General features: G+C 36.9%; 1 protein-coding gene across 1 annotated transcript in view; it reads left to right on the top strand.

Annotated features, from left to right (window-relative positions):
• The window catches only part of PTPRD (protein tyrosine phosphatase receptor type D), a 273,196-nt gene that overhangs the window by 225,175 nt on the left and 22,201 nt on the right, over window positions 1–25,820 (top strand). Inside the window, exons 24-25 of the mRNA XM_042877457.1 lie at window positions 7,906–8,025; window positions 8,621–8,775. Of these exons, the coding sequence (XP_042733391.1) occupies window positions 7,906–8,025; window positions 8,621–8,775 (275 nt within the window). The remainder of the gene's footprint in view (window positions 1–7,905; window positions 8,026–8,620; window positions 8,776–25,820) is intronic.

The raw sequence follows: 25,820 nt of genomic DNA, 5'->3' as shown, positions 1-25,820 counted from the left end.
TTTTTCGCACCAAGTATGTTTTGACAGGTTATACTGGAGTTATTATCTGTCACAGTACTGGATCAAATATAAATGGCAATAAGACATCTTCACTAATATGAGCAGAAACGTCATTAATACATGCACTTAACAATCCATCACAAATTATATTAATATACTCCCACATACAAATGTGTATTTCACTTTAGATAAAACAGTTGATCTGTGTATTATGCTGTGACAGCAGAAGTGGATATAACTGTTATTTTTTAAAGTCATAAGATGCATATTTAAATATTGGAACAAAATAAATAAAAGTTTTTCTACTTTCTGCAGGAATTAGAAAATATGCATGTTTTTATGTGGTGAGAAGTAAGTTAAGAGTTCTAACATGCATATTACTGGGCAGGATGTACATTGCAGATAGCACTCTCTTGTTCCAAAATTTATTGTTTTTCTAACAATTAAGCGTACAGTTTTGTAATTGGTTCATTCCCCAGTTTTAGTGGAAAATTGATCACTAATTTATCAATAAGGTACTATTAGAATTTTATTTCCTTTCTTCAGTGCTCCCAGTATGCTAAGATGTGAGTCAGGAAAAGAATGAATGACAGAGCTAAGGCCAGTAAAAAGGAAAAATCTTACTCTTACTCAAGTACACTATGAGTTCATCAGATTTAAAAAAAAAAAAAAAAAAAAAAAAAGTAGGTTGGTACTGTTCTTTGTTAACAGTAACAGTTGGCCACCATCCAGGAATTTCTGCACCATTGTAGGAGCCGAATTAGGAGAAGTCACCATTTACTTCCTAACAGAACTATGAACGTTGGCAATCTGTCTGGTCATTATAGAAGCATTCTCAGAGAAGCAAGGGCAGGAGGAGCACATCTTTCATTCAAAAGCAGTCAGTCATAGGTACCTAATTCACGCAGTGCCACTACAATCATCTAGTTATGGATATATGCTAATATAACTGCATCCACTTCAGGAAGAAGTGTTATGCCAAGGGACCTCAGCTAGAACTCCAACTGTTGCATCAACAATCAAAAGAGTCATGAGAATATCTGAGAATAATATATGAGAACTGTATGTAGTGTTAGTACAGTGATAAAACAAATTCTGCAGTGCTACTGCAAAGACTAAAAGCAATTTTATCAATCTGTGTCTGTTTATTTCAGCTTATACGCATTTGAAATTGAGCACATACTGAATGAATGCTCTAAGTGAAAAGCGACTGGTAAACTACAGAGAATCTCAAAGAGAATGTTAATAATCAGAGGTCTGAAAAATTATAAATGGGGAAGTCAGAAATAATTGGTTTTCTTTTATATGGTAGAAAGAAAATGTGTTAGCTTTCTGGTACATTAAAAGCTGTTAAAAAGATTATGCCAATCAACCATTTTCCCTTCCTGTGGGGCTCTACAAGTAAGAAATCAACTTTGCAGGAAAGAGTATCTATTTCATGGTGTTGAAAGAATTTTCAAAATATAATGTCATGAATGGAGCAAACTCTGTAGGATGCTTTCTGCAGTCTCTTTAAGCTGTCAAGAACTGCTAACATTAGAGCCTTACTTTAAATGATAAAGTAGTACCTGCTAAACTAACAATGTAGTTTTTGTCAAATAACCACCAAGTTTTTTGTGTTATGATTCTGCACCCATAAATGAAATTGTTTCTCTTTGCTTTAGGATAAACTAGTAATTTTCTGGAAAATAAGGTTTTCCTGAGGCGTGTACAGCAATGGGTTTAATGAAAACTATATTGTAAGTCTGTAATTTGAATTTATTTGCTTCATTCATTTGCTTTGTGCTTGAGGTAAGACATAAAGTACTACGTCATACAATTTTTTTCTTATTGCAGATAAAGGGACACTTATAGGTTATGGCCTTAAACATTTTGAGTTATAAACTTTCCTAACAAAAATTAAAATTCTGCATACTTTTTTTAAATGCAGGTATTAATTCATTTTTGTTTAAGCTCTTTGTCATATAGTACTGTACAACTACAGGGACTTTTTAAAGGAATTTCAGGCTTGAAAATGTTAGTGATTTAATTAATTATTGTTTAGGGAAAAAAAAAACCCTAGGAAATTCTTGTTTGTCAGATTATGTGGAAGGACTCAAGACTGGTATTTACAATGAGAAATACGTGTTCAAATTTTGAGTTCATCAGACAAGTACTTCTGGATGAGAACATTCTGATTTAAATTTACCATCAATTGTAAAGTCTTTACCACTTTCTGAGGAAGTTAATGAATACAGCTGTGTACTGGGAGGCTCATGCTGGTAATGTTTTTGGGGGGCTCTTTCTGATTAGTCTCACAAGAACGTGAAATAACTCTGAATGCTTTCAGCTGAAATTTCAGCTTTTTAAGCTGAAATAATGCTGAAAACTTTTAAGGCCTCTAGAATTTTAATCTCTTCAACAGTTTTCTGTTTCCCATTTTCATCCTTTCTCATCTCATGCCCAGCTTTCAAGTGAACAAAGAATTGTGAGAAGAACAGAACTTTGTTGCTCAGATGTTTTAAACTATTTTTTTTTCATTAGTTTCTTACATAATACTCACAACAGCTAAAAGAGATACATATCTCTTGTATGGACCATAGAAAATCTTCAGTAGAACCCATGAATTGTTTAATATATCCATATTCTTATATGATTTTTTTTTTTTTTTTTTTTTTTTATTTTTTTTTTCCAGTTAAAGAAATATTCAGGCTGCTTACAGTGATCAGCCTTGAGTACAGGAAAAGAATGGTGCATAAAAGTAGTCAGCCCATTCCCTAGTTCCTCTGGATTTACTTCATAGAAGCCTTTTACCTTTGGAAAATCTAGCTGTATTTAAACTGTTTGACAGACTCATCTTTCAAAATAGATTCACTATGGCCCTGTTTTCCGTGCTGTTATGAAGAGTTAAAAAAAAAAGGGGATGTCAGATTGATGAATTTCAAATATAATTCTGAATTGTTACTGGCTTGTATAGACGAAGATGAAAGACAAGTTAGAGAGCATATTTCAAATATTCCCAACTCTCAATTTAAAGTCAGTTTCTTTTTATTTTAATGCCTGTACCACACTCAGTCATAAGGATTATAATAGGACTCATGCTTTTAATTATCAATAATCTTTCAGTGCTAATGACTAACCCAGTATTCATTTGTCTATACTATCTTACAAGTACGTGTGCACTATAAATCCATATTAGAGATCACTGCATACAATTGTTCTCTGTTCTGCAGTGGGAAAAAAAAAATTATTTTTAGAAAAAAATGTTTAGAAACAATCAATTGTTTTGGGAACACACTTGGCAAGGCTTAGAAGTTCTGTCTTCAAGGGAAAAGGTGTTCAATTCCTTCAAAAATTAGAACTCTATTAAATCTGGTATTTCTTCAAACCAAAATCTAAACATAGACTGTTGAAAACTGTATGAAAACAGTATGAAACCATATTTCTCACAGGACTTCAAAATTTTAATCTGCCATTTACTGTTGCATGAAAGTGAATGGATGACACATTGCCAAATCTTATTCTAAAATGGCCTTCAAAGTGTGGGTGTTTTGTTTCATTTTTTCTTGTAGAATCCTTGCATTACAGTCTGTCACACTAGTGTTATTGTCTGTGATATTTAGACTCAGATCATCCTGATATTTATGTGTCATGGCATTGTTGCAAAAAGCACAATTATTTTAAATAGCAACTGCTTGCAGACAGAGCATTAGCTGAAATGTCTGAGGCACCCATCTAGCCTTTTAGCATTTAAGACAGTTTTCATCAGCAACTATCAGCACTACTTTTCTATTGGACTATTACGATTCAGCATTATAGAATCATAGAATAGTTTGGGTTGGAAAGGACCTTTAAAGAGACATTTTCTTTCAGCAAATAGAGGTATTTTCTTTTTGAAGAAAGACTTTGAAAATGAACTCTGAGATTTTTGTCTGTAGAGGGCTATTATTATTATGAAAACCAAAGGAAGAAGTTTGTCACATGCTACTGTTATTTCAGATTTAACATAATTCATATGCTATTCATACAACAAGGAATACACTGTATGAATCTGCCTATTATTATTTTACGCTCTCTTCCGTGAACTGCATTTTGACCTTATAATCTCAGATAGTCTGTAACAATTAGTTCATTGTTAAGATTCACCTGAAGGGACTTCTCAGTCAAACTAATGGAACTTTGCACTGGAATACTATTTCTCTGCCCTTGGCTGTCAGGATTATTTGTATTTATATGTTCAGATGAAAATAACTTTTCTTCAGCTCTGTTTATGCAACTATCTGTTGTCTGTAATTTGTCAAAGTGTGAATATCCACAAACATTCTTAAGACTCTGGTTGCTAGTTAAGCCCCTCAAGTTTGAAATGGTCTCAATATTCTCATTCTTCACAGAAAAGAAAGCATTTAACTTTGCATTCACTTTTGCTTTCAGAGAATGCTCAAACCTCCACAGAAAGTAAAGGTGATCTGCATGTAAGAGTTGTCAAGAAAGAAAAGATGCGTATGTTTGAGAAGCAGGATGCAAGAATGTTGTTATCATTAGTTATGTCTTCTAATTGTGTTTACTATTATGGTATTTACAAGATTTTATAATATATTTACATGTCTTTTGACAGCTGAAGTCATGAGAACTTATATACGGCAATTAGGCAGGATCACATAGGAAAGGTAGTAGTAAGTGGTATTCTTGTCATTATTTGTAATTTAATTTTTCTTCAAAATTTCCAGTGAGTTCTTTCATTCTTATATGACTCTTGCCATCTACAGTGACAGGCAAGAGAGCATTAGGAAATTACTGGGGAAAGCTATTTTCTTGTAGAGTCAACATGCCAAAAAATGTCTCACTGTGTACAGGTGTATGTAGTCTGCAGAGGAATAGCTCAGTCCTTGAAAGTGGGAACTGAGTGGATAAGTAGAGGATGAAGACTATGAAGTTCACCAAAATCTTGTTGCAAAATTGGTTTGAAAATAAATTAATTCCCTAGTCTGCATTTCTTTAGGAGAATGCCTACATTAAATGTCACAGTGCTTACCACATTCAAATTGTCAGGTTTCCAAACCACGTATACAAGTGAGGAAGACATTCCCCTTAACAGAAGACATTTAAGTGCAGTCCATAGAGCTGAAGTAAAATACATCTAGCAATCACCTTTTGAAAATAGATTTGTAAGCATTTCATACTACATTATGGGTGATGTAAGGGTTTTGAGAACTCTTTTTCTGAAAAAAATATTAATGTATAATCTGAAAATAAACTTACTTTAAGAGCTGCAGTCCAGGATTGTAATCATATGTTTTTGAAAAATCTGGATAAAACATTTAGCAGGAACTCTGCTTTAGATAATAGTGTCTTAACATTTGATTGTCTCAATTATTTGGTTCTTTTCTCCTGGAAATGCTGGTACAAAACACTGTTCTCATCTTTCACGAAGATATATTGTTAGGAATGTTGATATTGTAAGTGTTGTGATCACTAGCAAAAATCTAGGGACAGATAAGAACACATGTTTGAAGACCTCTTGTCCCAGGAAAAAATCAAGAGACAATAAGAATAAAGAATATAATTTCATCAAAAAAATACCTCATATTCTATTCCAGAAAATCAAAATTGTATCAATCAAAAATCAGTTTTTCTTTCTAAAAAAATTGATACTTTCATAATTTCCACTTTCAAATAATGCATACAGTGATCTATAGATTGTGTTTATTTTAAACAATATTTAATTTTGTGTAAGCCATCTTCCAGGAATAGTGTTCTGTATCAGCTAGATATCACAGAAAGTATCCCAGAAAAATTGGAAAATTGATGGAGTGTATGTTTGAAAAGCTAATAAATGAAGAAAAGCAAAGGCTGATTATAAAAGAGCAGGCATATAAGTTTTCTCCCATCTTAACTGAAAAGGATAAATTTTCTACAAATTTCTGGATAAATGTTTAACATTAGATTATCACACTCCTGGTTCTGTTCTTAATACCTCCCCAGGACTGTCTCAAATTGAAACACATTAGCAAGTGTTGTTTTTGGAGAACACACAACTTTCAAAGTTTCTTCTAGTTAGTTCTGGTAAGAGTGTTAGCTGCTAAAAATATATATATATACAATGTCTTATAGGAGATAAAGCACAACTGTTCTAGCTAAAATACAACTAAGTTACAGTATCTATATTAAGGTAAAGTGAAATGAGTATGCTGCAGTTGCTTTTTTTACTGCTAGGAGTCCTGCAAAGTTTATCACTGATATTCATTATAAATTTAGTAATTGCTCTTTCAGCAATTTTGTTACAGACAGAACTGACATTTCTGTATAATATATCTGTCAGTGAAACACAAATATTTTTGTGTAGTCCCCGTACTATTTTGTATCATCTTCTTTGAATGTATTAGACATCTTGTATTGATTTTTTTCTTAATAGCTTTCATTATAACTAAATTTCATTTCATTATACTAAACATCATATTCAGTCTCAAAAAAGATTGTAAGCGTATGCTCTCTTCTGCATTATCTTAGTCAGAATTATTTCAACTTGTTAATGCAATCTATAGTGTTTTAAAATGGAGATTTCTCTGAATGAAATGTCCTATGTCTTTTAAAATGTGTTGAATGAAACCATATCATCCATATAAATTATCAAATCATATCTTTTAAGTTCCTACAAACATGATTTTGCTTTATGCATCATAACACTGAATTAAGAAGGAAATTGTATTTTCACAATGCACTTAGTAGTTGCAGATACTTTTTTATTTATCTGTGTACTAAAATTATTTCTCAGATAAATTCAGTATTATACCGAGATATTTCTGAACATGCTAAATGTGTTTTATACAAGGGCTGCTCCAAAAATAATATCTTCTGCTTTGTTATGTTGGCCCAGAGTGTCAGAGGCAGATAGTGGTGGTATGGCAATAAAGGTTGAGCCTTCTCATCTTACATTATTGTGTTGCCATGTGACAAATGGCAGCAAAGGGGCATTCTGACAAAATGGTGTCTGACATGGTTGTGCATATGAAGCAAAGGTGTGTCATTGAATTCCTCCAAGTGAAAGAAAAAACTGCATCTAACAACATTCATCAACACTTGCTGAATGTTAACCAAACAGTGGGTGTGAGTGCAGTGAGGTAGTGAGTGCTGCATTTCGGCAGTGGCAACAGCAGCAGAGTGCCATCTTGTCTTGTGCATATTTTTACAATCACAGTATGCAGGCTTTTGTTCATCAGTGACAAAAACGCATAGCTAATAGGAATGTGTGGAAGAGTAGTGTTTTACAGATGAGATTTTGCTCTATCAAAGAGTGTTATTGTACTCTTTGAATCTGTTGTATTTTCCATGTAAACAGAGACATTCTGTTTGGAGCAACAAACATACTATCATCAGAGAAACACTTTATATGTTTTCAGACTGACATAAAAAAGATTAAATATGACAAGTATTCAAAAACTTGTGTGTCTACACTCACTAGATTAATATGTTATTAAATTATAGTATGTTAAAGAGGAGTTAATCAGGTTATGTTTTATCTATTATAAATTGTCTATTATAAATTTGTATATAATTATATATATATATATAACTGTAATATAAAAATTACAATTATCTATTATAAATTTATATATTTATAAATTTATTATAAATTTATTTATCCCAAAATAACTATTAATTTTTCTTTAGTGTATCTACACGTATTGGTACTTTTGACCATCCACACCACACCTCTGAATATATAAATACCCATTGTAGAAGAAGATATTAGAAGCCTCACTCTCAGAAAAGCAGTTCTTGTGGAAAATGAAATATCTTGTATTGAATCCATAGCTGTTTATAAACATTGTAACTCCTTACATTTTGAAACCTACAATGACTAAACACTCTGGCATGCAACAAACAGCAGTTTTACAGTATTAAGGAATTGTATGTTTTTCACTACAGGTGAAGTGTGATCAGTACTGGCCAAGCAGAGGCACAGAAACTTATGGACTCATCCAAGTGACCCTTTTAGACACGGTTGAATTGGCAACATACTGTGTTCGTACGTTTGCACTTTACAAGGTATATAATTTCTTTTATTCCTTCTCCCTCTTTGCTTTCTTTTCCTTTCCCTTCTACTCTCCTTTTCCTTCTCTCTTTTTCCTTATTTCTCTCTATCTTCCCTCCACATACTCCTTTCCTTCCTCCTTTCTTTTTCTTCCTGCCTTCCCTCCTCTTTTTCTCCTTCTCATTATTCTCATCCCCTCCTTCTCTCTCTTTACCCCTTAGCAAAACTGAAAAATGAAACCTACTGTCAGCATATACTCATATTCCAGCATGGTATTTTGTAGATTAATACGGAAATCTCTTTATTCATAACTTCACTGAGTGAAATATTAACCGAAGTACTAGATCTTCTTGTGATTAATTGCTGCAGATTATGATTAAAGCTCTTACATTGTTTCAGTGATGCAATTTTGAATATAAGAAAATTTTTTTCCTCCACATAGCCTGAGTTCAGTTTCTCTCTGGTACCAAATATGATTCAAATTGCCTTCTCTGGTATGTATTCCTCTCCGAGTGTTTCACTTACTGGCCCTGATATCACATAAAATGGCAATTTTGTCATAAAGTTTTTTTGTTTTGGTTTGGTTTGGTTTTTTTTTTCATTTCTTAGAATGGTTCAAGTGAGAAAAGGGAAGTGAGGCAATTCCAGTTCACTGCCTGGCCTGACCATGGTGTTCCAGAACACCCAACACCATTCTTAGCTTTCCTGAGACGTGTCAAGACCTGTAACCCACCTGATGCTGGTCCCATGGTAGTGCATTGCAGGTAAGCTCAGAATGTCTTTTATGTCAAGATTATTGCTTTCTGGTTTATTGCAGATGAAAACCTTCACTTGTAAAGACTTCTGAGTTTGTCAAAAACTCAGTTACACTGAGTAGTTACACTGAAAATAATAGAACAGAATATGGCACTGCCAAATTAGATGGGCAGAAAATATTTCCTTTGGTTTGTACAGGGGAAATTAATTTTAGAATATCTGAAGTTCTGCAGGGTGAACAGGTGACTTTAGTCTGTATCTCTATAGATACAGAAGTATCTATTTTTCAGATGGCAGCAGGAAAGGAAAGAGGGTCCTGCTGGTTTAAGAGGCTGCATATTGAAGAAAACATGTTCTGAAAAATAAAACAGCTTTTGAAATTATGATTTGCATTGTGTAGGAAAGTAAATAACATAAAAATTAAGAATGTTAAACTGTAACTTTTATCAAAAATAGGTAGAAACTTTGATCTATTTTCAAGGTTAACTTCTTGAGAACTGTGAGGATATGCAGTGGCAATGGCAATGGCAAAAGCCATATATGGAGAACAGTTCCTGGGAGATGATTGCTCTATGACGCTTGCAACTAGCAAAATATTTGGGACACTACAAGAGATGAATTAATAAACTTTAAAGAGAACAACATCAACTTCTCTTAAAGGTTTATAGCAAGGAAACTGAAGACAAGGAGAAGGGGAATCTTTGGAAATATTTGACAAGAACAAACCTGCTAGAAATACGTAAGATCATACTAAGGTTAGCAGCATACCCTTACAAATGCTGATAGAAATAACCTGTCATAACCCACTCAGATTAGGACTATGTTGTAGTAATTAACAATTTATTGTGCTGTCACATTCAAAGTGAATTCATAAGATTACTGATTTTTGTAGACTTCATTTTTCCATAGAATCGTAGAATAGTTTATGTTGGAAGGAATCTTAAAGATCATAGAATCATAGAATCACAAAGGTTGGAAAAGACCTCCAAGATCATTCATTCCAACCATCCAGCACCCACAAATATTTCCCCTTTTTCTAAATTTTCTAAACCATATGCCTTAGAACAGCATCTAAATGTTTCATGAACACCTCCAGGGAAAGTGACTCCAGCACCTCCCCAGGCACACTGTTCCAGCACATAACCACTCTTTTGGAGAACAATTTTTTTCCTAGTATCCAACCTGAATAAAGGCTGTTGCAACTTTGAGGTTATTCCCTTTAATCCTATCACTAGCTACACAGGAGAAGAGGCTGACCCCCACTTTGCCTCAGCCTCCTTTCAAGCAGCTCTAGAGAGCTCCCCTGAGCCTCTTCTTTTCCAGACTGAACAATTCGAGTTCCCTCAGCCGCTCCTTATAAGACTTGGTCCAGACCCCTCACCAGCTTCATTGCCTTCTCTAGACATACTTCAGCGCCTTGATGTCTTTCTTGTAGTGAGGGGCCTTAAACAACATAGTACTCCATTTGCAGCTTTACCAGCACTGAGTACAGAGGGACAACACTGTTTCTGGTACAAGCCAGAATGCCACTGGCCCTCTTGTTAGCTGAGCGTGCTGCTGGCTCATGTACCACTGAATATCAACCAACACCCTCAGGTCCTTTCTCCCATGCAGTCTTCCAACTACTCTGCCGCCAGCCTATGGCGTTACCTGGGGATGTTGTGGCCAAATTACAGAACCTGGCACTTGGTCTGTTGAACTTCATCCCACTGACCTCAGCCCAGCAATCTAGCCTGTCCGAATCCCTCTGTATGGCCTCCCTACCCCCAGGCAGATCAATACTTTCTGCCAGTGTGGTGTCATTTGCAGACTTGCTAATGGTGTACTCAACCAACTTTACCAGGTTATCACTAAAAATATTGAATAGGAGTGGCTCCAGTACTGACCCCTGGGGATCACCACTCATGACCAGGCACTGGTTGTATTTAATTCCATACACCACCACTTTCTGGGCCTGGCCCTCCACTCTGTTCTTTACCCATAAAAGAGCGTACCTGTCCAAGCCAGAGGCTGCCAGCTTCTCCAGGAGAATACTGTGGGAGACAGTGTCAAAGGCTTTGCTGATTCTAGGTGGACTTCATCAACAACCTTTCCCTCATTTTCTCATTAGGCTCACATGAGCCCACTGTATGGGAACTGCTGAATCATGGCCTGAACAACTGATTGATCACCTGAGGCAGCAATGAGTCAGCCAGAGGAGCACAGGTGAAGGCAATTCAGTTGTGCTGCCGGAAGGGGTGGAGCCTGGCTCCCCCCCTCCTAGACCTATTAAGAGCTAGCTACCAGTGGGGAAGGATCTCTTCTAGAGATCGCTTCTGCTGGTGTTTTGTGGGTGAGCTCAGGATACGGGTAATCCTTCTGTTTATTCTCTTTTGTTATCATAGTCTACTTTGCCTAACTCTCTTGTTTATTTTGTGATTATAACATCCTAATATTCTTTGATTATACACCCACCTTTTGAGATCCGGATCTTTTTGATCTCTTCCTCCTATATCATCAATTGAACTACTCAGCTTGCCATCATCTGTTAAGTTGCTGAGGCTGCACTCAATCCCTTCAAATTATGTCACTGATAAACATGTTAAAGAGCATCAGCCCCAAGATGGAACCGTGGGGCACACCAACCATCATGGGCCTACCCCTGGATAGAGCTGTTTACTGTACTTCAAACCAATTTCCTACTCACTAAATAGTCCACCTTTTGGATCCATATCTCCCCAACTCAGAAAAAAGGATGTGATGTGGGACTATATTAAAGGCCTTCCAGAAGTCTAGATTGATTATATCAGTTGCTCTTCATCTATTGATATCATTATTCCATTAAAAAAGGCCACCAGATTGATCAGGCGCAATATACGCATGGTGAATTCATACTGGCAATTTCAGATCACATATTTGGAAAGGTTGGCATAATTGCCTCAATTTCCTCTGTGCAAAAATATTCAAACTAAGTAAGTTTTTAAGAGGCATACAGCAAGACAGTTGGAAAGATTAAATGAACTATATCATTTAGTGACATTAATAAACCATTTTTTTCTCTCTTATTGGTTATTCATGGAAATTTCAGTTAAATTGATAATTGGTTTATGATTTTATGTCTGTCGAGGAATTTTTTTCGTATTTCCTATTAATCCGTGTATGTATACACTACAAAATGCATAAGCTGGTAGTAAATTTGTCCAAGTTCTTTGCCTTATGTACAACGTTTTAAGACTTGATTCTAGGCATTTCATAGAACTCATCCATGCTATATCCACTAGCAACAGTTTATGAGCAGAAAAACTTATGAAAACTGATTCACTGATTCAAATTTATGTCTCCATGCTTTAAAAATTCCTATTTCGTTGAGCATAGACAGCCCAAAGTTTTTGAATGTAGTTGATAATTCATCATTAATTTATTAAAGACATTCTTACAACAGAAAGGCTTGTGTACATCTCTCCAGTGAGCTCTTGTTTCTTGGGTGAAAATACTTGGTACAGGTAGGTACTATTTCAATTACAGTCTGTTCTATTTATAATAAGTGGCCCAACATTTGGCCTAACTGGGCTGCACTGAATTATCTTTGGCCATGTATAATATACATATATAAAGTTTGTGTATGTAAATAACAAAATTTATTTTTGTGAAAACATCAAGAAAATAAGAGAGAAACAAAAACATAGTGGGATATTTGACCGTGTTTTTGTGAAACCAGCTCATCAGTCTGGTTCAGCGGAAGTGGTAGTAATTCTTAGTGAATTCTCAAGATTCCCATCAGGGATTTTTGATGAAATTTTACTCTTCCTTTGCTTCATCCTTGAAAATACATATGTATATACTCCCAGAAAATGATAACATAAATAGCGAGTGATTGTGAAGCAAGGGAAGTCCTTCTCTGGTAAGATAGAACTCAAAAACTTCTAACAAAGAAATGTGATCAAATTTTTGAACTGAGTATCTGATCGCTACTATATACATTCCTTTTGAAAATTTGCAGGTAATGTGTTTGTCTTGACTGAAAATGAAATCATGAATATAACAAAAAATATATATATATTTTTTTCAGGAAGCTTGAAATCTGTTGTCAAATTTCTTTGTCAGTCCAGAAATCAAGTATACATACTTTTTTTCTGTTCACCGGACTGCTTTTAGCCAATATATATAAAGCATACATTTATTTGCCATAACTTGAAGTAGCACTGCACTTCCCCTTTCCCATGTCCTGATTTCATCACAGACAGTCCCGATCACACAATAATTGTGTCTTTCTGAGCTTTGAGTGTGTACCTGGGGCCAGTCTGGGCTGTTCAGTAGGGAAGGACCACCACCATGAAAGTGTGGGGTGGGGCTGCTGTAAGACAGGCTGGGCTGAGCCACATGCAGCCCACAGGCTGTGGGTTGGACATGCCGGAAAAAGCTTTCATCTAATCACTCCCTTTGTACATAATTTAGTAAAATCACAATGCAACTGCTGCCTTGGAATGGTTTGGTCTGATTTGCAGAGCAGATCTAGAAAAAGGCTTTTCTTTAATGAAAAAAACAGTATTAAATCCTATGAGTCTGCTTGAGAGAGCCTGTAATGTATGGTCTAATGATAGTGGAGTAAGCACGTTTCTGTTTGAAGTAGGATTAGTGCAAGCAAACAGGTGCTAATCACATCACAATAAAATAGCACTGCAGGGTGTTTAGAGTTTTATGCCTTGGTGCTTTCAAAATATCACAGTAGTAGTTCTTTCAGTAACCAAACATAAAATTTTAACATGTGAGTGCATTCCTATATGTTTGAATTTCTATAACATCAGCACCAAAAAGTTTATCTTTAAGACACCTAGTGAAGTTTTTCCATCTTTTGTTAATGCTATTATTGCAAACACACACAAAAAAGGGATTTTTTGGAAAAATGTGACACTGTTAAGTAACTCCATGTCTGACTGTACTAACAAGAATCAGCATAGTAAAGCCTGGTTAAATTTCAAAAATTAACAACATGCAATTTGTTGTATTTTTTTAAAGTAGAATTCTTTCCTATTTTTTTTTCAATAGCACTATTTAATAGGGGAAATTCTCAGCTACAATCCAATAGTTTTCAACATGGTCTCTGCTACTAGCTGTGCTTTTTTACCAGTGGAAGTGACCCACTGTTTCACAGCTTCTGTGTCAGTGTTATTGCTAGGAAAACGTTGCCCTCCCAATCCATCTTTCATCAGCCCAAACAGATGGATGTCAGAAGGTGTCAAATCCAGAGCATACAGCAGGTGTGGTAGTACAGTCCAGCCAAGCCTGGCGATGTGCTCAAAGCTCTTCAAACTGGTGTGGGACCTGAAGTCATCTTGTTGCAAAAGAAAGGTTATTTTCTTCTTTGGCCCAGCTCTGGAAGGTCAAGCCATCAGTTTAGTCAGTGTTGCAATGTAGCAGTCAGAGGTGATGATTTATCCGTGCTCCAGGAAACCCAGAAGAAGCACCCCTTTCCTGTCCTGAAAAACAGTGCACACCACTTTACTTGCTGAGGGCTGTGTCTTGAGATAATTCACATGTTGCCACTCTATGGACTGCAATTTTCTATCAGGCTCATTGTCATGCTACCGTATCTTGTCACTGGGAGCAATTTGGTCCAGGAAACTATCATCTTTAGCCTTGTATTGGTATACGGTTCATTTTTCCCTATGTGAGCACTCTTGGGACTCACCTGGTGCAAACTTTGTGATGTTCCGACATTGTCACCATTGTTTCCAACATGTTGAAATTGAAATACAACTCCATACTCAGTTCCCTGATTATAATCTGCCAATTCATTTGAATAAGCTGATTGAGAATCTCTTCATTTGATAGCTGTGCATGGCTGTCTGGAACTTTGCTTATCTTTCACATTGCTATTGCCACTGCTGAGACGCATCACCCACCACCTCACTGTGCTCGTATTCACTGTTTTGTCTCCAGAAATGTTCAGCAAGCACTGATGAATGTGAGTGGGTACAATTTTTGCAGCAAGAAGGGATTCACTTCCACGCCTTAGCTTCGTATTCACTTCCATTCTGTCAGACTGCCCCTCTGCTGCCATCTCTCAACATAATGGAATATTGGTGCAAAAGTTCAACCTCTTAATATACCACCAGCATCTCCCTCTGACTTCATAGGCGAACGTAATAAAATAGGAGGCATTATTTTCAGAGCAGTCCTTATATAGAACATTGTAACACTGTTTTCTCTCTGGATGTTAGATGTAGGTCAGCAGATCTCTCACATTTTCTCAAAGGCTCAATTCACATATAAAAGTCAAAAGGGATAAGGCTCTTGCTAGATTTCTTTCTTTCAAGAACACAGTGAACATGCTTAATAAAATAATAAAGCCATTGTAAACTTCAGTGCTTTTTGTATTCTAAATTTATTAGTAGTCTCTACTACTCCAGCCAATACAATATGTTCAGAAGTTCATTTTTTTACTTCAATTTCTATATGCAATTTACACAAAATATGTTAAGATATACAGGGTTTAATACCATGGGAGTGTAAGCTCTTTTTATGGAACTGGAACTTTTTGATATCATTTCATAGACCAAATGTTAGCAATCATTTGTCCAGGACTGTTAAGAATTTTTTTTTCTTTTTAAGGAGGAGGTGGAAAATAGTATGCTGCTTCCTAGGAACTGTATAGAAATCCTTCATAGGATGACAAACTGGTTGAAAGTCAGTCTTGCACAGAAAACCAGCCTCTCCTAAAGCTAAACTGAAGCAGTTCTGTAGACAGTACATTCTTCAGCTGGTAACTAGCTGAAAAAATGATTGATAAGTATTGCTGGAATCTCTGTTAAATCCAAACAGAAGAAAAACAAACAAATAAAAGCAGTGTTACTTCATGAGGGTTAAAATAGAAACTATCTACTTCTAGTCTTTTTGATTAAATCAGTCTGATGTGTATAAAGCCATCTTTCCTTGGAACATAGCCTGTGGTTCAGGGCATTATATCACTAGTGCCATGACTCAGGCTTCAATTATCTTTTGAAATCCTAAAAAGATACTATAACTACACAGGGCAAGATATTGTTTCTGGTGAAGTCAGAAATTCATAAAGGAACATAGTAAATGCCATTACCAGATAGAATCAGTGATTTTCAAGATCAGTATCCTGTGTCTGACAATGACAAATGGCAGAACTTTAAGGTGAAAGTATAAAACACCAGTATGGAGTATATTTCAGTAAGATTTCTTCTTAGCAGCATTCAGCCAGTGACTAGCTTAGCCCTGATTTGTAAGAATTTCTGTTCTTTTTCAGCTACATTTTTAAGAACAGAATTAAACTGCCTTATTTTCAATTTTTTTTTTTTTTTTTTTTTTTTTTGGTCTAAATGTTATGCTCAGACAAGCTGTTTCACTCATCTGATACCTATTTACTTCTGGTTTAAACACCTGTTTCTTGATTTAACTAAATGTCTTTGGGTAAAAGGAAGAAAAAAGAGCATTTGTTAATATTGTTTCATATATTACACATCTACAGGTTTTTCTTGTGTTTGTCCTTCATGGTAAACAATCTTCACCTGTTTCAGTCTTAGTCACATGAGAGAGGAGGCAGAGGAGTTCTTGCATCCCTAATCATATTTTGCAGTCCATCTCTTCTCTCTCATGTGTCATACCATTTTCTGACAGAAACAGAACAGCCTTACTATAAGTAGCTATTCCTCAAGTCTTTAAAAAAAATAATAATAGTAATTGATAAAACAGCAAAAATACTTTCCAAACTATGACAGGTTTACTTGCAAAGTTGTATACTGGAGGTACTGAGAACTGACTTGATTTGAGGCAGGAAATGGTTTCTATTGAGCATGTATCCTGGAGAATGGTGACTTTTCACTCAGTGAAATAGCATTCCCTTTATGAAAATGTAATAATTTGTGTATGCTTTTTTGAGCAGAAGCAGTGCCTTTTCCATATGTTATTTCAAATTACAAATATGTTTGTGCTGATAATTATTTCCACATATATATTACCATGTCCTACAAGGCCTGTAATTTCCTTTGACCTAAGCTGTAGTTTGATACATTATTTGATCAGCTCTTTTAGTGAGTCATTTTATCCATATGTATTTAGTTAATTGGTTATTTTTCTCCCCGCCCATGTTTATATGTAATATACTCTACAAAGGAAAAGGAAATCTGACTGCTTGCAGCTGAGTCTAGTAAAAGAGCAATTAGATTCTATCAGAGCCAGCAGCTGCCCATAATGTATTCTGAATAAAAATTACAAGGGAAGAAAAGAATCCAGCCATCTGCAGGAAATGTGAAAATATTTTTATAACCCAATTGCTGAATTCTGGAAAGGGGTATCTCTGAGATTTCCCAGATGTACCTACAGTGTATTCCGGAATGTCCATGGACATGCAGTACACTGGAATGCATTGCATCAACTTGGCTACAAGGCATGTTTGGCTAACTTTGAACAGGCTGTATTTTCATCTAAAGTAATCAGCATGAAAGCCTCTTTAAATCATCTCCCTGTGCCTCTACAAGTAAAATGCAGCTTTAAAAATCATATTGTTATATTTTAGTAGGGGCTTTCCAATCAGTATTCAGCCTTGAATAGCTGTCTTTATTCATTTTTCATATACTTGTACAGGCTTAGTTCAGAGTCTCATCACTTGTTATCAGATTTCGTCAACATCTACTTTTCCAAGTGAATCCTGAATTGCAGTGCTGAACTGTTTGTTTGTTTGTCAACTGAATTTTAAAAGTAGATGATATTTGTTCAAAGATTGTCATTGTACTATCCAAGCTCATTTTAAAGCTATTTATATATATATATATATATACGTATATATATATATATATTTAAAAAAGAAAAGAAAAAAAAATCATGATTTTCATTATAACTTCTCTATGGTATGAAAGAAATCAGACAGAATTTTTCTTTTTTAAGCACTTCGCTTAAGAGAACAGAGACCTGGAAGAGCCTTAATATGAGCTCATCAGAGAATATTTATTTTTTTCTTCTGTATCTCATTACATCATTACAGTATTACAACTGCATCAATTTAAACCAAATGTAATCCTGTGAATGTGTCCTCTCAGAAATATCAGTTCTCCCTGAAAAAAGAAGAGCTATTTTGAGATAGAGATCTGAAACAGTAGATTTGCTACAGTTCCATCATCTTAAAGCTTGAGGACTAATTTCTGATTCCTTCTAAGTTTTCAAACATAAATTAATACAATATTATAGGCAAGTAGAGCTCAATTAACTTAGGATTTCCAACTTGCAATAGATATCAAAAATGTAGACAGCACAGACTATAGACACATGGTACTACTGTGTCTTGTCTTCGTTTTTACTGTGTGGTTACCAAATGAAATACTGTCTGAATCACTGTCTGGTTCTGTATCATTTCTCATCTGCCATTTCGAAAGCCAACTATGACAACTGGCAAATGGGTGTACCGTGGCTTGAACTACAGGGATCCTGTGTCCAGAAAGAGACTCAGAAGGAGTCTGGAACTAGGAAGCATCTCAGTGTTCAGCACGTACTTCCAAAATTATCCTGTTAACCAGCGCTGGCTTAACACATCCCTTCCCAAAATTTTTAATTCGGATAGCATCAGTTCACCTTCCCATTTCCCATGTGGAGCAGGTAATAGGTCTTCTTACACGGAATGGAGGAGAGGTTCAGCATGTCCCTGAAAGCAAAGTCAACATGAAGGTGTAATCTAAGGATGGAGTTGTGCAAAAGTACAGAATGACTTTTCAAAACATTCCACTCCAACAACACAAAACAGGTTGAAATACAAAGAAGGCAAGCTAGTAGCTGTTAGGAGCAGGCATACAATTTCTGCACATTGATGGCCTTCTATAGGAAGGCCACCTCCTTCTAGACTAGGTTGTTCAAAGCCCCATCAAGTACATCTTTGAATGCCTCCAGGGAGGGGGACATCCACAACCTCTCTGGGCAACCTGTTCCAGTACCACCTTCACAATGAAGAATTTCTTCCTAATAGCTGGTCTAAATCTACCCTCTTCTAGTTTAAAGCCATTTCCCCTCACCCTGACATTACATGCTCTTATAAAAAGCCCCTCCCCAGCTTTCCAATAGGCTCCCTTCAAGTACTGGAAGGCTGCTATAAGGTTTCCTCAGAGCCTTCCCTTCGGATTGAAGAGCCCCAACTCTCTGATTGTCCCCATAGGAGAGGTGCTCCAGTCCTCTGATCACCTTCATAGCCTTCCTCTGGACCTGCTCCAATACTTCAATGTCATTCTTGTGTTAGGGGCTCCAGAAAAGGACGCAGCAGTCCAGGTGGGATCTCACAAGAGCAGAGTAGAGGGGAAGAATCACCTCCCTTGACCTGTCGGTCACGCTTCTCTTGATGCAGACACAATTAGCCTTCTAGGCTGCAAGTGCACATTGGTGGCTCACATTGAATCTTTTATCAGCCAACACTCCCAAATCCTTCTCTTTGGGGTTGCTCTCAGGCCATTTTCTGCCTAACCTGTATTTATGCTTGGGATTGCCCTGATCCAGGTGCCAGACCTTGCACTTGGCCTTGTTGAACTTCATGGGGTTGGTGTGGGCCCACCTCTTAAGCCTTTCCAGGTCCCTCCAGAGGGCATCCTTTCCCTTTAGCGTGTCAAATGCAACACTCAGCATGATGTCATCTGCAAACTTGCTGAGAGCTCATTTGATCCCACTGTCCATGTCAGCTACAAAGATGTTAAATAACACTGGTCCCAACACTGATCCCTGAGGGATACCATGTCAACAGTCTCCACTTGGACATTGAGCCATTGACCACAACTCTCTGAGTGCAACCATCCAGCCAATTCCTTATCCAGTGAGTAGTCCATTTATCAAGTCTTTCTCTCTCTCTCTTTTTTTTTTTTTTTTTTTTTTTTTTTTTTTTTGGAAACAGGATGTCCTGTGGGATAGTGTCAAATGCTTTGCACAAGACCAGGCAGATGACATGATTTGCTCTTCCTTTATCCGCTGATGCTGTAACTCCATCATAAAAGGCCACCAAGTTTATCAGGCATAACTTGCCCTTGGTGAATCCATGTTGGTTACCGCCAATTTCCTTATCTTTATTTTCCATGTGCTTTAGTAGGGCCTTCATATGCATATGCTCCATGATCATGCCAGGCACAGAGGTGACTGGCCTGTAGTTCTCATGATTTTCTTTATTTCCCTCATTGAAAATGAAAATTATATTTCCTCTTTTCCATTCAGAGGGAACTTCACCAGACTACTATGACCTTTCAAATGATGGACAAAGTGATGGACAGCAGCTTCACAACTTCATCCTCCACTGCCTCCAGAACCAGCAGATGGATCTCAATGGGTTCCATGTACTTGTGCACTTTCTAGTTCTTTAGATAGTATTAAACCTCATCTTCCCTTTCAGCAGGTTGATCTACCTCTTCCAAGTTCTTACCATTTGCTTTCTGCAACATCGACAGTGTGACTAGAGCCCTTGCCAGTAAAGACTTTCATTGAGCACTTCAGTTTTCTCTATATCCCTCGTGACTAGTACTCCAGTTTCCTTCCAGAGAGTGTCCCCATCTTCCCTGACCTTCTTTTTATCACTGATATACCCATAAAATTTCTTCTTCCTCCTCTTTATGTCCCTGAATAGATTTAATTCTGTTAGGCTTCTGTTAGGCTTTCTGTTAGTCTGATCTCAGGCTGCTTGGACAGCTTCTTTTTATTCGATCCAGGTTACCTATTCCTGCTTTCTTTTTGTGATTAAGTAAGTCCAGGTTATTCTTGTTAATCCGCAGAGGCCTCCTGGCAATCTTGCCTGCCTTCCGCTTCTTGAATACTGACCAACTTTCTTCAGCCCCTCTTCCCTTCAGGGCTTTCTCCCATGTTTCACCCTAGCAAATAATTCCCCTGATTTTGAATTCTATAGCCAAGATTACCCACGCCCACTCACCAGCCTGTCCTCACTGGTGATGACAAAATATAGCACAGCACCTTTTCTCATGGGTTTCTGTACTGCTTGGAAGAGGAAGTTATCATCAACGCATTCCAGGAACCTCTTCAATTTTTGGTGCTCTGCTGTGTTGTCCGTGCAACAGACTCTGAGGTGGTTGAAGTCCCCCCATGAGGACTATGTTTTGTGAATGTGATACTGCTCCTGTCTGTTTATAGAGGGCCTTATCCTTCTATAAACTGTTTTCTTATTCAGGGTGCCTCTAGCAGACCCTTACTATAATGTCTGCTTCCCTTGCCTTCTTTTTAACCTTTAACCATAAGCCCTTTGTCAGCTTCTCATCTATTCCCAAGTGGAACTCCATGGTCTCCAGTTGGTCAGTGATGTACAGGGCATACTCTCCTTCTCCCCTGCCTATCTTTCCTAAAAATTTATACCCATCTATTCCTACATTCCAGTCATGAGAGTCATCCTACCACATCTCAGTGATGCCAGTGACATCATAGCCCAGGAACACACACACCTGCAACTCCTCCTGATTGTTCCTTGTGCTCCATGCACAGGTGCACAGGCATTTGAGTTGTGCTCCTATTGAGACTTGTTTACCAATTGGAGTTTTCTTATCTTGAACGTTAGGTGTTGTCTTACTGGCTTCTGATCCTACTCCAGGACCAGGGCGTCCATTACCATTGTCAGCTTGAAAATTCAGTAATTTGAAGATCCCCACCCCCAGCAACTTTAGTTTAAAGCCCTCCTGATTAAATTCGAAAGCATGTTGTCAAAGATAGTTTTCCCTTTGTCTGTTGGATGAAACCCATCCTCTCCCAGAAGACCAGATTTCTCAAAATTCATTCCATGACATAAGTAGCCAGAGCCCTGTTGACAAAAGCACTCCCTTTGCCTTTTACTGATTTTCTTAATTCTATGAGTCCTTTCCCTCCCCGTTCCCCTAACCTGGAGGACTGATGAGATGACTACCTGTGCTCCAAGTTCTTCATTACTGCTCTGCTCCTTGTAGTCTCTCTTGATAGTCTTCATGTTGCTTTGACAGCTGTGTCACTGGTGCTTACAGGAAACAGCAGCAGCAGGTAGTAGTTTGTGGGACGTACAAGGTCTGGCAGCTTCTCTGTCATGTCCTTGATGTGGGCTCCTGGTAAACAGAGGATTTCCCTAGATAGTAGGTCAGGACAACAAATGGGTGCCTCTGTACCCCTCGGAAGAGAATCACCCGCCACTACCATCCGTAGTTGTTATGCAATGGAGAGTAGGTCTGGCTGCCTTACTCAGTTCAGACAATTTACATGTTATTGTTTCTAGGTCCAGATGCTTCCCACAAACCGTAGTCTGCACAGATGGTTCTTCCTTTTGTAGACCATTCTGAGTGGAGGCACTGATCATGACCGAGGTAGATGTGCATCCTTCTTATTAGAGCTGCAGCTTTGGCTCAGCATTGAGTGCTCACGATTCTGCTTTGAGAGTCACTCGGAATGAGTGCTCCCCACTTCTGAAGCCAGCAAAACCTCAGTGCCCTGCTGTGTGAGGTCCAGCTCCAGCTGTTCTAGCACACGACAGGTGTAGAGGTGACGCCCACACTCTGCTCACCCACCGTAATCTTAGTCACTGCCCTCTCTGAGGTTTATTTTGGAGGCAGAATGTGGCCTCCATTGCCTTGGCAATGCCCATACCAGGTCAGCCGCTTTTACAATAGCTGCCCATTGCTGGAGGGTGACTCTATTTTTTGGTTTTTCTCTGATGAAGAAACCCCCCAAACTCCTTCATACCTTGAAATCAGATGTTCTGGTGCTGGCCAGACTAGCTCCAAAGCAGCTGCTCTCATCAAGTGCCTATGAGATTGTATTTAGAGCAGTGGGAAAGTAAGGATATCTGAGAATCCTTCTGCATAGATAAAACAGTACAGAGAAATATGATTTATTCTAATTTCCTTTCTATGTATTTTGGAATAATTGAAGTAGGTGATACAGTGATTTATAGTGAGGTGTATGTATAAAAACCTTCTATGAAAAGCAGGACCAAGGCATGTATTGTTAGATAAAATCAATAATCAACCCCAAAGGGAAAAGTAAATACAAAAGTTGTCATGTTGTGTAATTTCTGCCATGCTCCATCTGGTGAGCAGAGCAATCAGAGTCCTTCTAGTCACTAGCCTACAGTTTCATGAAAGAAGCAAGGAGAATACTTTGTCATGTTCTATTCTTTTTAGGACAGAAAAAAAAAAAAAAAAAAACCCAAGATCAGAAGTAGTGCTGAACCTCTTAAATGGCTTATTTACTATGAGTGCCAAGTACCCAAAGACAGAAAAGTTAGTTGAAAGGAAAAGTTCTAGATGATCTGGATAGAAGACAGGGGAGGTGGAAGGAATGCTTATGGTTCCTTTATGTCTTTTAGTCTTTAATAATTTTCTCTTCTTGTACATGTCAAATGTTATTTTTTTAGAGTACCTATTCAAACCATAAGGATTTCTAGAGAAATTTTGTCTGTATCTGGTTGTTTAATATGCTTTGATGGATCTCTTCCTCTGTTAATTTCTTTTTGGCATTCATGTTATCACAGTTTTGCAAGCCCATTCAACAGCAATAAAAGTGCTTTAATCTTTTGGTAGCAGTAGAATTCTGAGAACATGGGAACTGAAAGGAACATCTTCATAAAGCTCAGTAAAAATAAAAAGATCTAAGGCTATCTTTTGATTTGTTAGCTTCCTATGCTTTTGCCAGCTACCTATGAAAACTCCAAGGAGCTCTAAACTGAGCTTTATGTACTTCTAATGAAATGTACCTATTTTTTCTTTTTCTTTTTTTTTTTTCTCCCTTGTTTATTTTAAGAAGCTTTATGCGTTTTCCATAACAAATATAGTCTCCTCTATGCATTGCATAAAAATGAAGAAGACACACTGGCTAAAATCCTTTTTGGTGAAGCATTTTTCATACCCCACAAAGTTTTCGTGTACCCTACTTGACTGCTAGTATCATATAGTAACCACAGTTAGAAGAAAAGAAAGTCCTTGTGCAGTTACGTAGGTCTCTCATAAGTCAGTACCGGAATTCTTGAAGCTGTTCAGTATCTCTTCTAAAATGAAATTCAAATGTAGCTCTTTGCACAAAGCCTTGGTGTTATTATAGTCAGATTTATCCACTCAAAAGGATGCTTAGTGGTTTCATAAGGATTTTTTGCTGTTTCCTGAATAGAAAGAATGGTTTTCAACTGCGTGTTAATTTTCTAATATTTTAATGGAAAAAACAGCCATAGAATGACAGAATCTTTTGGGCGAAAAGAGGCCTTTGAAGGTCATCTAGTCCAAATCCTCTGTAATGGATGTTTGCTCAAAGCCTGGTCCAGCCTAGCATTGAATGTCTCCAGGAACAGGGCATTCTCTCTCAGCAACCTGTTCCAGTGCCTCACTACCCTAATATCCGCCTACATCTCCTCTTTGAATCTGAAACCATTTTCCCTTGGCCTATCACATAATCTAAATATTGACCTTATCAGAAGTACCAGAGAACTTCTGGTATCTGTTGGAATCTACTTAACCATACAAAGCCCCTCAACAAAATCCAGGCATTTCTATATGTTTCCTGTATCACAACCAGTTTATTTATTTTCAGTTAAAAAATTCAAGCTTAATTCAATTTGAAACTAATATTCAATATTTTTTCCCCTGATGTGAGTCAAAAATGTCCTAAATGATTTTTGGTTCATATTTTACTGTCTTTGCTCCCAATTAAATGTGCTGTGAATACTGGCAATTACATTGCCTTCATTTGCCAAATTAATGAAGTATCAGTAAAGGGTCATCATTTAAACAGTTAGAAGTTAATCACAAAATCAAACCTTTAACATATCTATACAATTATTTTAAAGTGGAATTGGAATTGCTCCCTTATGCCTCACAATTTTTCTTTTTGTGAATTGCAGGACACTAAGCATGTTTTAGTTCATGAGACTGAGTCAATCATGTTTTTCTAACTTAAAAACAGATATTGCAATAGGATTAATGATAAAATTTTAAGCAGTAAGAATTCCCTACTAGCTGTGTCTACTTAGTAAATTGTTTAAATATTCAGCTTTTAAACTCAATAGAATCTATCACCAATGCTACAGTTAGCACTGCAAAAAATTCTGACATTATCACCAGGAGATATAATAATGCAAGAAAATCTTGACAGCTTTTTAGTAAATATGTGAAATTTGACACAGGAGATGAGTTATTATCTTTAGCAACAAGTAAAGCTGATATTTTTTTCTTCCCACCCCCCCCCCCCCCCCCCCCCCCAGATAAGAATAGACCTGAATTTGCAATTAAATAGGATACATTTTTATAACTGGTCCCAGTGGCTGTTTGATTCCTTCAGTCCTACTTAGGACTTGGCCTATATCTTCTGTCTTAGGATGTTCTACGTCTAGAGAGAAAATGCCAGTTCCTCACATGCTTTGTAATCTCAGGATATTCCAGCTGCCTCAATCTGTTGGTGATGTTTTCATATTGTATTTCTTCCCAGAGCACAAGAAAATCAGTTTTTGTGCTTGGTAACCAGTGCAGCAGAGAATATGTGTAACAAAGATGATTTATTACTTAGTTAATATCTGCTGAAATCATGGAAAAAAGATGCACAAATAAGATTCTGTCAACATCATGATGTGCAGCTTAGTCCTTCAGCATCAAAGAAATTTTAGTTGTCTTTTCTTATTATAATCTCTCAGCTGTATGATTAAATTCACTAAGATACTGATGAATAGGAGAAAATATGGACAAAAACATAATCAGGAAATTTTTTAGTTAGTGAGAGAATATTTCAAGGTTTTTTTTTCTCTTTACAGTCTGACAACTAAAGAAGTGCCTGTTGGATAAAGAGTGCATAATTCCTTAATCATTAAATAACGTTACTCATGAATAAGCTGTGAAAAAATTCAATGTCAGTTGCCTGTCTAATTATATTGAACCTTTTTATTTGCAGAGTTACTATGAAAACACGGGATTGGGTTGTTTAATTAGAGTTACTGCTGAGATAAATATCCTTGCTCATAGTATGAAGCTATGTAGCTGAATGTAGAAATAAACAGAAACATGTCTTTTGACAGTTTTTCAAAGAAAAAAAATATGGAAGCCAGGAAGTGTTTCAGTACATCATGGTAATAGCAAAAGAGAGGAAG

Source organism: Lagopus leucura, unplaced genomic scaffold, assembly GCF_019238085.1.
Source record: "Lagopus leucura isolate 7727_CA_CO unplaced genomic scaffold, USGS_WTPT01 Super-Scaffold_100018, whole genome shotgun sequence".
NCBI lineage: Eukaryota > Metazoa > Chordata > Aves > Galliformes > Phasianidae > Lagopus > Lagopus leucura.
This window is presented reverse-complemented; position numbering and strand designations above follow the sequence as displayed.